Below are 13608 nucleotides of genomic sequence, written 5' to 3' on the forward strand. Positions count from 1 at the left end.
TCTTTTCCTTTCTTTTCCTTTCTTTTCCTTTCTTTTCCTTTCTTTTCCTTTCTTTTCCTTTCTTTTCCTTTCTTTTCCTTTCTTTTCCTTTCTTTTCCTTTCTTTTCCTTTCTTTTCCTTTCTTTTCCTTTCTTTTCCTTTCTTTTCCTTTCTTTTCCTTTCTTTTCCTTTCTTTTCCTTTCTTTTCCTTTCTTTTCCTTTCTTTTCCTTTCTTTTCCTTTCTTTTCCTTTCTTTTCCTTTCTTTTCCTTTCCTGTTCATCCTATTTGATGGATGATTTCTAGTATTATAGAATAGTTTGGGTTGGAAGGGACCCTATATACATTTCCATACAATATACATTTTCATACAATTCTAAACCCCCTGCCATGGGGAGGGACACCTTCCACTAGACCAGGTTGCTCAAAGCTCCATCCAACCTGGCCTTAAACACTTCCAGGGATGGGGCATCCTCAGCTACTCTGGGCAACACGTGCCATGCCAATGCCTCACCACCCTCTGAGTAGAGTTTTTCCTAATATCTAATCTAAACCTACTTTTTTTTTTTTTTAATTATTTTTAAACGATTACTAGTATCTATAAATGTTAACTTACCTAACTCTGAAGCAACAAAAACCGTGCAGCTACTTCCCCTTTTACAAATTAAGAGAAACTACTGATTGTTTTCCAAACAAGCTCCTGCAGAGATCTTTTGCAACATTTAAGTCTTTAAAAGACGTTTAGATGATATGGACGCTTAGGGATATGGTTTAGTGGGGACTGTTAGTGTTAGGTCAGAGGTTGGACTCAATGATCTTGAGGTCTCTTCCAACCTAGAAATTCTGTGATTACTGGTCTGTTGCTCTCATCGAAGCCACTGACAGCAGCCATGTTAAATGTCCTATAAACTTACCAGTCAAATATAAATGCAAAAGTAGACTTTTTTTCAAACATGATTTTGAAGCTGCAATCTAGAAATAAACCTAAAAGTGGTTGGTAACTGGTTGGCATATATTTTTAATCCATCCATGGTAATTGTAGTCTTTTCCACATTTTTTTCCACTTCCTTTTTTTTTTTCTTTCCCTCTTCTCTCTTTCCCCCATTTTATGATCATGAAGATATTCGCTCTCACAAAACTTCCCACGCATTTTTGTTAACTAACTTTGGGAAAAAGGGAACATGAACTTGGAACTAAGTCAAATGTGCAAATTCTAGTTGAAAATGCATACTTGCCTTGGAGGGGAGGTTTATTTTATTTTAGTTCATAAGGCTTCTAGGAGATAGGAGAGATCTAAAATAAGAAAAGAAGAGTACATCTAACAGATCGTAATGGTAAACAAATCACTAAATTTTATGTGGTATTTTTTAAAAAATAATATGCAAGAATATTCAAGAGAATGATCCATGATTTTTTTATTATTGTTTTTTGGATAGTCCAGTAGTTCATGTCAATTATTTGGTATTCTAAAGATGAAAGCAAAATATTCAAATAGTAATATCTGTTGTTGGTGTAATCTCTCCTTCCAATTCTAACTAATGGAAGCAAGTACTAAATTGAATTAAGATGTGTATTGCTTCAAGTGCTTAGCAGCAATCAAGTTAATGCAGCAAAGATTAAAATTCCAAGATACAAGGCCCATACAACTTAATATTAAGAAGAATTTCCTTTAGATACACACAGTACATTGAATTAAGTCCATGTATGGACTGTCTGGAGTAGCTGTTATTTCATGCACCAGAGAATAGTGATCTGGCTGCTAGGATTTAATTGCAGTCTTCCTGGAAGTGTGTATGTACAAACTATAATTCTTTTGCATTTTTTGTATGAATAATAATAACCAATGCATCTGCTAACAACAAAAACAATTGACAACAACAAAAATGCCACAATTAGGTTTGCATCAGTGTTTATCCTTGGAAGAATACATTGAAATGAAAATAACCAGACGAGTTTCATTTACTGAATTACTGAATGTTATTGTATAATATATTATTACAGATAGGATTTTAAATATTTAATGCTACTGCTGTTTTTAGGGATCATTATTTGAGCGTTGTAACATGGGTGACAGATGAAAGGATCTGTTTGCAGTGGCTCAGAAGAATTCAGAATTTTTCAGTCCTCACAGTCTGTGACTTTGAAAATACTACTAGAAATTGGACATGTCCACAGGTGAGAAAACTGAGGTGGGAGAGTCACAATGTTTGATAAATGAGACTAGATAGGAGTAGAGTATCTCTGTATATTTATCTTTGTAGAAACATAGGCTGCTATAAAATAAACATAAATGTTGTGGGATTGTTTGTTTTATCTTTCTTAGGAAAAACAACGTACGGAAGAAAGTACAACTGGCTGGATTGGCAGAGTGAGTGTTCAATTTCTAAAACTGCAACATGTTAAATAACACTGATAATTAAGAAATTTTCTTATGAGCTTCTTACCAGTTGCAATGTTCTTGTGTGCAGGTCTGATCCATTCACTCATTTCATTTTACCTACATAGGAAAAAATGGTCTTAAACAGCGTCATAACACATCCCCACTCCCATTTTTAAAATGTTGTGGGTATGGCTTTCAGAACTCCCTAGTCTGGGCTGACAGTGCGCTGTGGGCTCAAGCTGTAACATCCTCCGTGACCTGTGCATCATGTTCAGTTTGTCAAAAAGCAGAGTGCTCCTTCCAGACACTTTTTTAATTCTGACCTATTACTTCAGTAGTGGTAGTTAGGAGAATACAGGAGCCACGATTCAGAATTCCATTTATAATGGGGGAGTTGCTAGCTATGCTGTTTTGGCTACTATCCAGTTTTTCTGCCACCTCCAGAATGATCTAGGGGATAAAACATTAAGAAATGTATCCCATAACCTTCAAATTGAATTGGAGGAGAGGTTTAGAGGACAAGAATCAATTTTAGTGTTTCAGGTTCTCCCTGGTTTGTTCAGGAACAAGCAGTTCCAGGTTCTCCTTGTGTTTGTTTTCATTTTTGTTATTCTTTTGTTTTGTTTGCTTGTACATTTATTTATATTTTTCCTCAACCCCAAATATCCATTGGAGAGAACTGGGGACAAGACGCATACAGCTGACCAGATTAAGATTTTCATACACTTCTGCCAAAGCAATTGCTACTGTCTGGATGATGTTTTCGAAGCTGCCTCTCAATCCTTTTGTACATGGTAGAGAGTAGGCACCTAATGAACTACACAGAAGATCTGGGGGAAGTGAAGCAGAGATGCAAAAGTTCAGACTTGGAGGGAGAAATGAGTTTTAGAGTTTTTGATGAGAACACAGAGTACACTTTCCACTCCCGCATTTTCCACACACTGATTATGCTTTAGTCACTAATTCACTTTTGAAGTCAAAAATGAAAGTTTAAAGAAATGCAAAGAGGGAGGCAACAGCAGGGATGAAATCATCCGCAGTATGAAGATGAGAGATCAACCCACCTGCTGTCAAATTTGATATGGAAAGGAAGGCCTTAGCGCTGACACATTTTGCTTCTCTGCAGCAAAGGCTTCACAATTAGACAATGTGATGATCAAGCTGCAGACTTTGTAAACAGTTGTGCAAAATGAGAGGGCAAAATGCGAGTCTGTGCCATTAAACTAGGTTGTTGGTTTTTTCTTTCTTTTAAAGAGACAGCCCACATCTTAGGAGCTGTTGGAAGGAAAAGATAATCTCACTGTATGGTTCTTGGATTTGAGAAGGGAGTGGAAAGTAGGGAGGATCGAAGAGTGGATAAGGAAGATATCTTTATGGCTTTACTATTCTTTCTACTTACAGATGATAAAATGACACTTGATTGATAAGGCATGTTTTAAAATATATAACATATATGTATGCGTGTGTATGTACACATGTATTTATATACGTTTCATATGTTTTATGTACAAATTTATATATACATGCATGAAAATGTACTTCTCTCTTTCTTTATATAACAAGTATTATGTTTTTTTATAAAATAGAGATGAAATTTTACTTAATTTAAGAACGCTCAGAACTTTCACAGCCTGTGTTACTGCAGTAAGGCTTCCAGTTCATGAGCTAAGTAAGAGCTTGCTAGTTGACTTGAAGGAAAGTCACCCTGTGAAAAAGCAAGACCGTGGTAGGAGAGAAATTAGCGAAGTATTTGTCAGGGTGTTTTGTGCAAAAATATTGCTAGGAAAGAAGGTGAAACTATCTGGAGAATGTCTGTGAGGGTGTCTCAAGTTTTGTCATTGCTTACAGAGTGACTGGAGGCAAGTGACTACCTTTCTGTTTCACTTTTCATTTCAAAAATGGGTATAACATCTCAGAGAGATTGTGATGACTCTATTGGCTAATTAATGTTTAGATGTTTTGGACACATATCACAGAAATAGCTTTTATTTCACTTGACTCAGTTTCATTCCTGCTTTTCTCTTTACTATGTGGAGCATATCCAAAATACAGTCAGTAGAAAGAATTAATTCATTTTCATCCCTCCAAATTGATAATTGGATAGCTCCTTCATGAACATATCATTCCAGTTTGGCTCCTCTGGTGTTTTGTATTCACCTACTTCCTAGATCCTCTTGAAAAGCATCTTGTTTTCTTTGAAAAAGAGGGGAACTTTTTCATTGTCAAGCTTACAAAAAAAAAAACAAAAAACAAAAAAAAACACTTCAAAGTTCAGAGATGTGTTCACAAATGTGTGTTTTAAAATGGAAATTCAAAGAAAATGTGCTCGCAGTGTTGCAGTGTTTACATTGCTACAGGTCACAGCTTCATGTTGGACAGAATAAAGCAATGACTTTAAAGGTAGAAGCGTGTATTGTTTCCTTCATTTTAGGAAACTAGGAACAGCTGTAGTTCAAGAGAAGGAAGGGCATCCATCATTACCAGAGGATTAATACTTGGGAAATTCTGCCTCTAAGGTGCTAGGAAATATTTTAAGTGTTTTTTACTGTCAGGATATTAGCTGTGGGTTCTACCTACTAAGTCAGCAGGCAAAATATCTCAATGAAATATTGTTTTAAGTATTGAAACTTCTGTTTAGAGATATCAAAACCTAAATTTATCATTTTGGTTTTGGAGTTTTGTTGTTTGCTTTAATAGACATCTCTCTGGTGTTCAAGTTTCAGCCATCTGTCCCTTACTTTGCACCCGACAATACTACTTTCTACAGAGTATTCAGCAATGCAGAAGGATACAAGCATATCCATTACATAAATGGCTCAGAGGTAAGTTAGAAGTTGTAGGACTGCCACTTCTGACTGGTGTTTCTGCTGGTGATCAAGGATCTTCATGTTCTAGTTTTTATCTTGCCTTTCTTTCCCTGTCCAGGCTCCACTACCTATTACTACAGGAAAATGGGAAGTGATCAGCATAGCAGCTGTAACCAATAACTTTTTGTAAGTATTGTAAGTAATATATGAGTTCTTATCAGGAGGTCTTGTAACAATGAAGTAGGAGGGAGAACAAGAAGGTGCTATTTAATTTAGTAAAAATATTATCTAAACATGTGAGATAATCCTTTAAATATTGCAATGTGTTTTAAATACTTTACCAAAACCAATGTTTTGCTCTTCTAGGTACTACATTAGTAATGAAAATGGTGGGGCTCCAGGAGGAAGAAATCTTTATAAGTAAGAAATATGTTCTACAGTATGAGTAAAAACTTGTTAGTGAAAATTTTAAGAAAAAGTATTATGAAGTAAAAGATTGGGATGTTCACAGTCTAATGTGGGATTCTATATATGATATTTAATTAAAATCAATATAGAAGTATGAACTGTAAAAATAAATAAATAAATAAATAAATAAATGAAAAATGTAGTATTTTTCTGTAAATTTAGTTGATAAAGGAAAATTGTGAAAAGCAACAATCCTTAAGCAACCTGCCCCTAAAGAAAACCTCTCATGCTTTTACTTTTGCTATGATAATTCCAGTATCAACTAAAAACAAAAAATTAAAGACAGCTTTATCTGTTATTTATGTCAATAAGGGCATTGCTTTTGAATTGTATCAAATTTCATTGTCATCTTATTTAAAAACATATATTTGTGTTGAGCACAGTTTAAAAAGAAGTATTTTATCTCTGAAATGAAGCTCATCTACTTTGTAGAGTGCTCTTGAAAAGCAGTCCAAATCCTACTAAATGTGTTAGCTGTGATCTGAATCAAGAAAGATGCCAGTATTATTCTGTGTCCTTCAGCAATGATGCACAGTATTATCAGTTAAATTGTCATGGTGAGTACATCCAGAATTAATTGACATAAAAATGACTTGCTGTTTAGTTGGGTGGGGAAGTTCACTTTTTCAAGATCTTGATACACGCTGTGTAACAATTATGTGTGTTGATATCATTGGATAGATGCAGTGGCAGCAGAAAAACATACTCCCTCCTAGGCTTAAAAGCACCTTAATAACAATTACAAGGTTAAAAAATGATAGTCCGATCCATTAATAGACCTGAAATGGGTGACAAAACATTCCTGTCCTTTGTGCAAGCCTGAATCTCCTCAGGAGCTGCCCTTATAATAGGTGCCATGTACAATGTTCTAAAAATGATAGTGAACTGCATCTACTACAGAGCATGTTGAATGAGCAAAAACAGCCTATCCTTCAGATTAAATTTCCTTTATCACAATTGTTTTGTGACAAAGGGAAGTAAAGCCTTACTTCAGGGCCAGATAATAGATGGAAATTTCTCTGCCAGCGAGGCATTTGCAGACTGAAAATTATTGGTAATGCTCTGCAGGAAGATTTGCTTCTTTTTTTGCAGGCTGTTCCTATAGAGCACTGCACACAGTTGTGCAATCTGAGGGAATGTGCTGTGCATGGAGAGCTCTGCTGGTAGAAGCAAATGGGAGGAAATGTGAGGGCAAAGCAAGCAACAGGCTGGGTGAAGTTATCTGTGGGAACAAAATTAAGATAGGTAGCACTGTTCAAAGAATCCAGTGAGTATAAACATATGTTATGCACTGGGACTGCAGTCCCAATGTGTTTGTACTAGGTAAAAGGGATAAATTAATCGGACGGTGGGGAAAAATAAAATCTTCCTTAAAATTTCCTCTTGAAAAATATGTACCTCAGTACCTCACTATCACATGGTTTGCCTACAAAATTGTTTGGGTATTTTATGTGATGCTGTGGTTTGAGTTTGGGCCCCAATAACTGAAAATGCAGTCTCTGCAGATTGGATGGAAATGCATCCTGAGCCTTTGTGATTCCCCGACTCACAATTACTTTGAGAGTTTTATTTTGAGACAGCGTGCTAACATTAAGGTTTTGTGTTTTGTTAACAGGTCCTGGCCTGCCCATGTCTACTCTGCACAGAAGCAGTGATGACCAAGGTGTGAGATTGTCTTAAATTATGATTTGTGTTAAACCAGGAACTTGCACTAGAAATTTATTTTGATTTTATTCTCATTGCTTAGTATAATAATTAAAACATCTCAGTTTTGTCTGAAATGAAATTTACCCTTTCTTTCTCTACTATAGTTGACCAAAAGGATAAACTATATAGCTCAGCATGCATTTATTTGTACATTATTTAACATTATTTTACATTGTGCTAGAAAACAGTAACTGGTACATGTCTTATTTACTGCATAATTGTTCATTTTTTGTGAAACTGCAGTTAGACGGAAAATGCAGAAACTCTGATAAATTACTGAAGAAAAACTATACTGTAAACATTGAATTATGAGAAGAAAAACAAAAACTGCAGTAAACTGAGACTGCAAAGTAGGTTGCCATCTTTTCAATTTGAATTTTAAAGTGGTTCATAATAAGAGCGTAATGTATTTGAAAATAAAATGTTTGTTCTTTGACTCTTATTAAGTCTGTCGTTTAGTCCTCAGGTACTTGGAAAATAACACTGAACTGGACAATTCACTGAAAGATATTCAGATGCCTTCAAAAAAAACTGATTCCATTACTGTAGGTGGATACAGTAAGTTCAAAAAACACATTTTACTTTTTTCTCCCCATTGCTCCAAGTGTTTCAAGCTCCTCTGCTAGAAAGCACGACTGAAAAGATGGGTTTAACAAATATTTTTGCAGTTACTCCATACTTAAGACAAGACTTCTTTTATTTTTAAATCCCCAAACATCCTGATTTAAAATATGCTTTTTTTTCCTTTTTTTTTTTCCCATAGCATAGTATCTTGGAAATTTTCATGATGCAGCTTAACTCCCCTTTCTTCAATGACAGTTACCTGAAAAATAGCAGTCTTTACCACCAACTTTTTTTTTTTTTTTTTTTTTTTTTTTTCCGGGGGGGGGTCAGGGGGGAGGGCACAAAGTTAAAAAGCATGTTAAATTAAGTTATGTATTCAAGTGAGCCTTAATTTATGGGCGCAAATATTTGTTTGGTTACAGCAGGTGGGGACAGTGGAGAAGAAATACAGTTATTATTGAAAAATGAACATGCAACGTAGGAGAAAGCTTACAAAACTATTTAGGCTACACTTCAAGATTACCTTTGACTTTCTGTTGGAGAATATTTTGATTGAATAGTCACATTGTTGAAAGCATGTTCATGCTTCAAGATTGCACCAACTTGTGAATAATGAAATGTTAGAAACTGAACCAGTAACACTTTGCTAATAGTGCTAATATTTGCATGTCTGGGTACAGATGCTTCCTCGGCATGCTCCTTGGCTGATGGCTGAGGAACATCAGATAGAATGGCAGTGGTAGGCCTGGTACCTGTCTTAACTGTTCTTGCTCCAGCCTTTGCTGCTAGCTTTTCTCTTCATGACAAACTTCTTCCTGAGAAATGAATGTTCTTAATGAAATTATATTTTATAAACTGTATTGATTTCTCTCAATGATTGTGAACTGTTCTTTTTGATGCCTCCCTCCTTCCGCTGTTATCTTATTTATTTAATAACTGTCTTTATGTTTGTGTTTTCTGTCTTTTATTTTAGTCACGTTTTTACTAGGGCTAAAGATGAAATCTTCCAGGCAAGATGGAGGTTTAAAGAGGAGGGTTCGTGCTGTCAGTTGTGTATTCATCTTTTTATTCTTCTTTGTTCTTACTACTTCATCTCTTCAGGGTAGAAGTTTTTGGGTAAGGGGAATCTATTTTTAATGTCACAAATAGGAGAAATAAGTCCATTTATGTAGTCCTACTTCAAGTTCTGAGTCTGCTTGCAAATTCATGTGTGTACTTATAAAATTAAAGATGACTCCTATGATTATAGAGTACACAGGTGATGGAAAAGAAGAAGTTAGGTGAAGACTTACATTTTTTTTCAGCATTTTGGTGCCTTGTATTTTCATATCAGGACAAATTCCTTTAATACTTGCACTCTAGCCATTAACACAGTGCATCATCGTTATTTCATGCTTCCTTTTCAGTATCCATCATTTTAAGATCAATGAGCCAAACAATCAAGCAAAAAATGAGCAGATCAATCAAGCCAATTGCAAAACTTACCTGGTGTGCATTTAGAATAATAAGCTAACTCACTGACACCTTTGGTAGAAAAAGTAACATGGATGGAATCAGAAAAATGTTGCCTGAGAAATAGATATTTGGGTATGTTTCTGTGATGGTTTGCAAACTATTGTGCAAACCTATCTGGAAGGTAGATAATATTTAGAATTTAGTGCTGGGAGAAAAATTAGAGTAGAGAAACGTTTGTGAGCTAGTGTTAGATTTCCCACTGCAGACATACTTAATTTTACATGTAAATGTATAAAGCTACAAGACAGCATGTTGATTTCCTAAATATTATAATTATATATATATATTTTTTTAAACATTCCAGTTATAGACTTTCTGCTAACTTTGCTGTAAAATATTACTGACTAGCTAGGAACCTTTATCTGTATATGTTAGGACAGTTCAGACAAAGCTATTTTTAATTGACTCAAATGTGTCCTTGTATAAATTACAATGCATGTTGAATTTTTTCACTGGAGAACTGACTGAAGTCACACACTCTTCATTTTCAGACTTGTGGTATCAAATGATACTGCCTCCCCATTTTGATTCATCAAAGAAGTACCCTCTGCTCCTTGAAGTGTGAGTATTCGAGATACATGGAAATTTCATGTTAATAATCACTTTCATGTACTTCAGATTCTCTTAGTAAGATTAGAAAACATGCCAATTACTTCTTGAAGGAATTTTAAGAGAATGAAAATGAGGTGCATCCCAGTTTGTGATAGATTCCTGTACCCTGAAATGATGTAATGTTTATCAAGTGCCTATTTTGCAGGTGGCAGTGAAGCAGGTATATTCTGTATCTTAATTAAAAGCCAGGATGTTAGTGTTAGCTTACCACCTTCTCTGCTCTTAGAGTTCCTTAGGAATAATCTTGAATGAAACTACATTCCAAAATTAAACCTTTAATAAGCTATTTATCTGAACGGTAAAGTCGTAAGTATGGCATTGCATTTTCTCTGTGATGTTTGACAGTCAACTGTTGTTGGCAAACTGCATCCTGTGGTCAAAATTGTATTTGTTGTTTTTTCTTAAATTTTAGACCTTAGAAGTCATAATTATAAGGTTTTAAGATTTAGCCCCTTCCTCGCCCAAGTATATCTGCTAACTGAAAACCAAACTAGATTTTTGTCTGTGATGAAAAGCAAAGATGTATTTTTATTTTTTCTTTCAAATATTGGGCACAGCCTTTCCTTTATCAACTCGAGTAATCTTGGCTTGTCTCACTTTCTCAAAATATTACGTGAAATCCTGGGAGAACCTATTAGTCAATAAGCAGTGTTGTGAAGTCTGGAGGAAGTGTGCTAAGCCCTTAACTTTAAAGTTGAGTAGGTTTAATAAACAACATAAGTGTACCTTCAGTGCCAGTCCTGTATGAGGTGAGTGATGATGTGCAAGCATGGATGCTCATCAGCAATTGCCCAAATGCTGAAGGGTGCAGACCTAAGAAGCTGCTTTGGCTTTGCTGCTTGTTTACTGCATGAGCAAGTTGTGCAGCAGCATTGTAAGGAAGAAGTGAGTAGCTCAGGAACCATTGTCTTTTGTCTGTGACTGCTTCTGGAGCACCCCCTCACTCTGCAAAATATCTGTTGTATCTGCCTTCTACGTTTTGGTAAAGTGATTGTCTTGCAGCTTATCAAATTCAAGGAGTAAGAGAAGAAAGTGAGATAAGGCATGTCAGGTCAAGCCAGTAAATAAGCTAATACAAACTTTGCCATGGCTTGCCTATCCCTGTGTTAAAAAGATGAAAAAAAAAAAATCACAAAATCATTTTTTTTGTGGAGAAAAAGAAAGGTGCTAAATCTGAATTTAAGATGTGAGAGTTATTTGCAGTTAGGTGAACAAATGACCAGACTATTATTCTACTAATTTTTTTTCTATTCTGAGAAGCAAACTAAAAGCATAAAATAAGATGTGTCAAACTGCAAACACGTGCTTTTTCACCCATTCTTCCTCAAGCATTTTTGTTCTTGGTGGTATGTTTTCTTCTAACTGGAAATTACTGAAAATTAGCAATTAATTATAACAGAAATGTTAACCTTTTCTTTTGTTTACCAAGAGATTATTCCTCAAAGAAAGCAGCTGTTAATTTTTAGATACATCTTTATTACAATGCTACCAAATCGTATTATATAATTTTTGCCTATTTAACCTTCTAATGAGCAGTTAGTGCTCTTTGCTTGTTAAGATTTCTTTTGGTTTTGGTTCTGTTTTTATCAACTTACCCGTGCCTTTGGCAGGATCGCTTCTGCTTCATAGTGATCTTAAGAAATTCCTGCAGCAGTGAGAGGATCTGTAGTGTGCAGAAACAAAGTTAGATATCAAGAATTCCTAATAGCTTTTCTTTGCTTTCAAAACTGGGAAAAATGGGTTGTAGAGCAATAAGAGCCACTTACTTGTTCATTTCTTACTCTGGTGGGCCTTCTATTGGACAGCAGCTAGAGAGTCCAACATTGCAAACATAATTTTACCATCCAGGTACTTAATCTGATTTCATAGTGCTCAAGTGCTTCCAAGTACTTTTATTTTAAAGTTAAAATTTAAATCTTTTATTCCTTTTTCACAATGTGTGTAAAAATAGTTTGCTTAGACTGAAAGGAACACTTAATTTCACTGATGAAACAGTAAAAATGCAGAAGATAGATTCCTTTTGTTTTCATTTAGGGAAGGCTGTTTGCTGATTTCAGACTTTAACCAGATAAATGAGTAAACAGAACAGAAATAGCTGAACATCATCACGTTGAAACTCAGATATGTCAACACACACAAGGAAGAATTTGGTTCAGATTTCTGATAAGCCATTTAAAGTCAAAATCAATAAAGTTTCTTATTACATTAAAAAGCAATAAAACAAAATTTAAATTTCAAAAAGCATATTGCTTTTAATGTCCAAGCAAGTATGTGTGTGGGGTCAGTTGGTGATGCTTTTCTTTTTTACTCAGTCTAGTTTAAAAGTTTGCCCTTCTTTGGTTGCTGAAAATTGTCAGGAATGACTGTGCTTCAAATGCTCAATGAGAGACTATGTGAAGACTAAATGCTTGAATTCTCTGGGACTTCTCATCCAGGTATGCAGGACCTTGTAGTCAGAAGGTGGATTATGTCTTCCGGATTAACTGGGCTACATATCTTGCAAGTACAGAGCAGATCATTGTAGCAACCTTTGATGGCAGAGGAAGTGGATACCAAGGGGATGAAATCATGCATGCAATAAACCGAAAACTGGGAACCTATGAAGTGGAAGATCAAATTTCAGCAGCCAGGTGAGCTACAGTGAAATGGTCAACAAGTGTTCCTTCTTTTCCATGCTTACCGTGCAGGGAAACAGGTGAATGTTTTGAATGGTCATCTTGAAATTACTGGCTAAAACATAAATAAATTCTACATTCATTTTTTTAGAATGTAATTTATGGGCCAACCATCATTTTATGCTTAAAAAGAAAGAAGTTAAGGCTTTAATAACAAGTTTACCATATTGCTGTTTTTATAGAGGTGGTAACTGTCACATTATTAACTAAAGCACACTATGAATGAATGGGTAGCTAAAAGTTTTACTCCAAGCTTTTTACAAGTTTCTGTTGTGAGTGAGACTTGCATGTGCTACAGTTCTCAGTATTTATATTGTAGCTGATCTTCAGCACTTGATCTATGCTGTAGAACCTCACTGAACTTAATGGTGTCAGTATGACTCTTAATCATATAGAATTCAACTTCTGGGATTTGCCTTTGGGGATTTTAAAATGTTAATGAGTTTAAACAAATAGTGTTTCAGATTTTTTTTGTTCTTTTTTAAACCCTCACTTGGATTTATAGATGTTGATGTCCCTTACTGCTGCGATTTGAATGTAGCTTTTTTACTTAAACAAAAAAAAAGTGGCGGGGAGAAGTGCGTGTGTGGGGAGACAGCGACAACTGAGGGATCTAACCTAATTCCAGCAAATGATACAAATTTCAGTGGGTGTTTAAGTGTTTTTGCAGACCTTCCAGGTTTTACAGTCATTGTGAAGTGGGACATGCTTATTCATAGAGGTGAAAAGGGCCAACATGATGGAAAATAGGCACATCTGTATCATGGCAGAGACCTGCAATCCATTAAGCATTAAATTATTCTGTTTGCTTTTAGAAAATTTTCTGAAATGAGCTTTGTTGATAAGGACAGAATAGCTATTTGGGGTTGGGTAAGTACTCAAATTAGTTTGGCTGGCTTATTA

The 13608-nt window shown here is 35.2% G+C and overlaps 1 protein-coding gene across 2 annotated transcripts in view; it reads left to right on the plus strand.

Annotated features, from left to right (window-relative positions):
- Positions 1-13608, plus strand: part of DPP4 (dipeptidyl peptidase 4) — a 39556-nt gene that overhangs the window by 15916 nt on the left and 10032 nt on the right. The window contains exons 11-21 of one of the 2 annotated variants that reach the window (XM_082762959.1): positions 2017-2152; positions 2301-2345; positions 5075-5179; positions 5283-5350; positions 5531-5584; positions 6065-6189; positions 7248-7295; positions 7799-7897; positions 9910-9979; positions 12466-12660; positions 13521-13575. In XM_082762959.1, the coding sequence (XP_082619085.1) occupies positions 2017-2152; positions 2301-2345; positions 5075-5179; positions 5283-5350; positions 5531-5584; positions 6065-6189; positions 7248-7295; positions 7799-7897; positions 9910-9979; positions 12466-12660; positions 13521-13575 (1000 nt within the window). The remainder of the gene's footprint in view (positions 1-2016; positions 2153-2300; positions 2346-5074; positions 5180-5282; positions 5351-5530; positions 5585-6064; positions 6190-7247; positions 7296-7798; positions 7898-9909; positions 9980-12465; positions 12661-13520; positions 13576-13608) is intronic. The other variant, XR_014317723.1, reaches the window with a different exon arrangement.

The sequence above is a fragment of the Aythya marila genome (assembly GCF_965140915.1).
Source record: "Aythya marila genome assembly, chromosome: 6".
Classification (NCBI taxonomy): Eukaryota; Metazoa; Chordata; class Aves; order Anseriformes; family Anatidae; genus Aythya; species Aythya marila.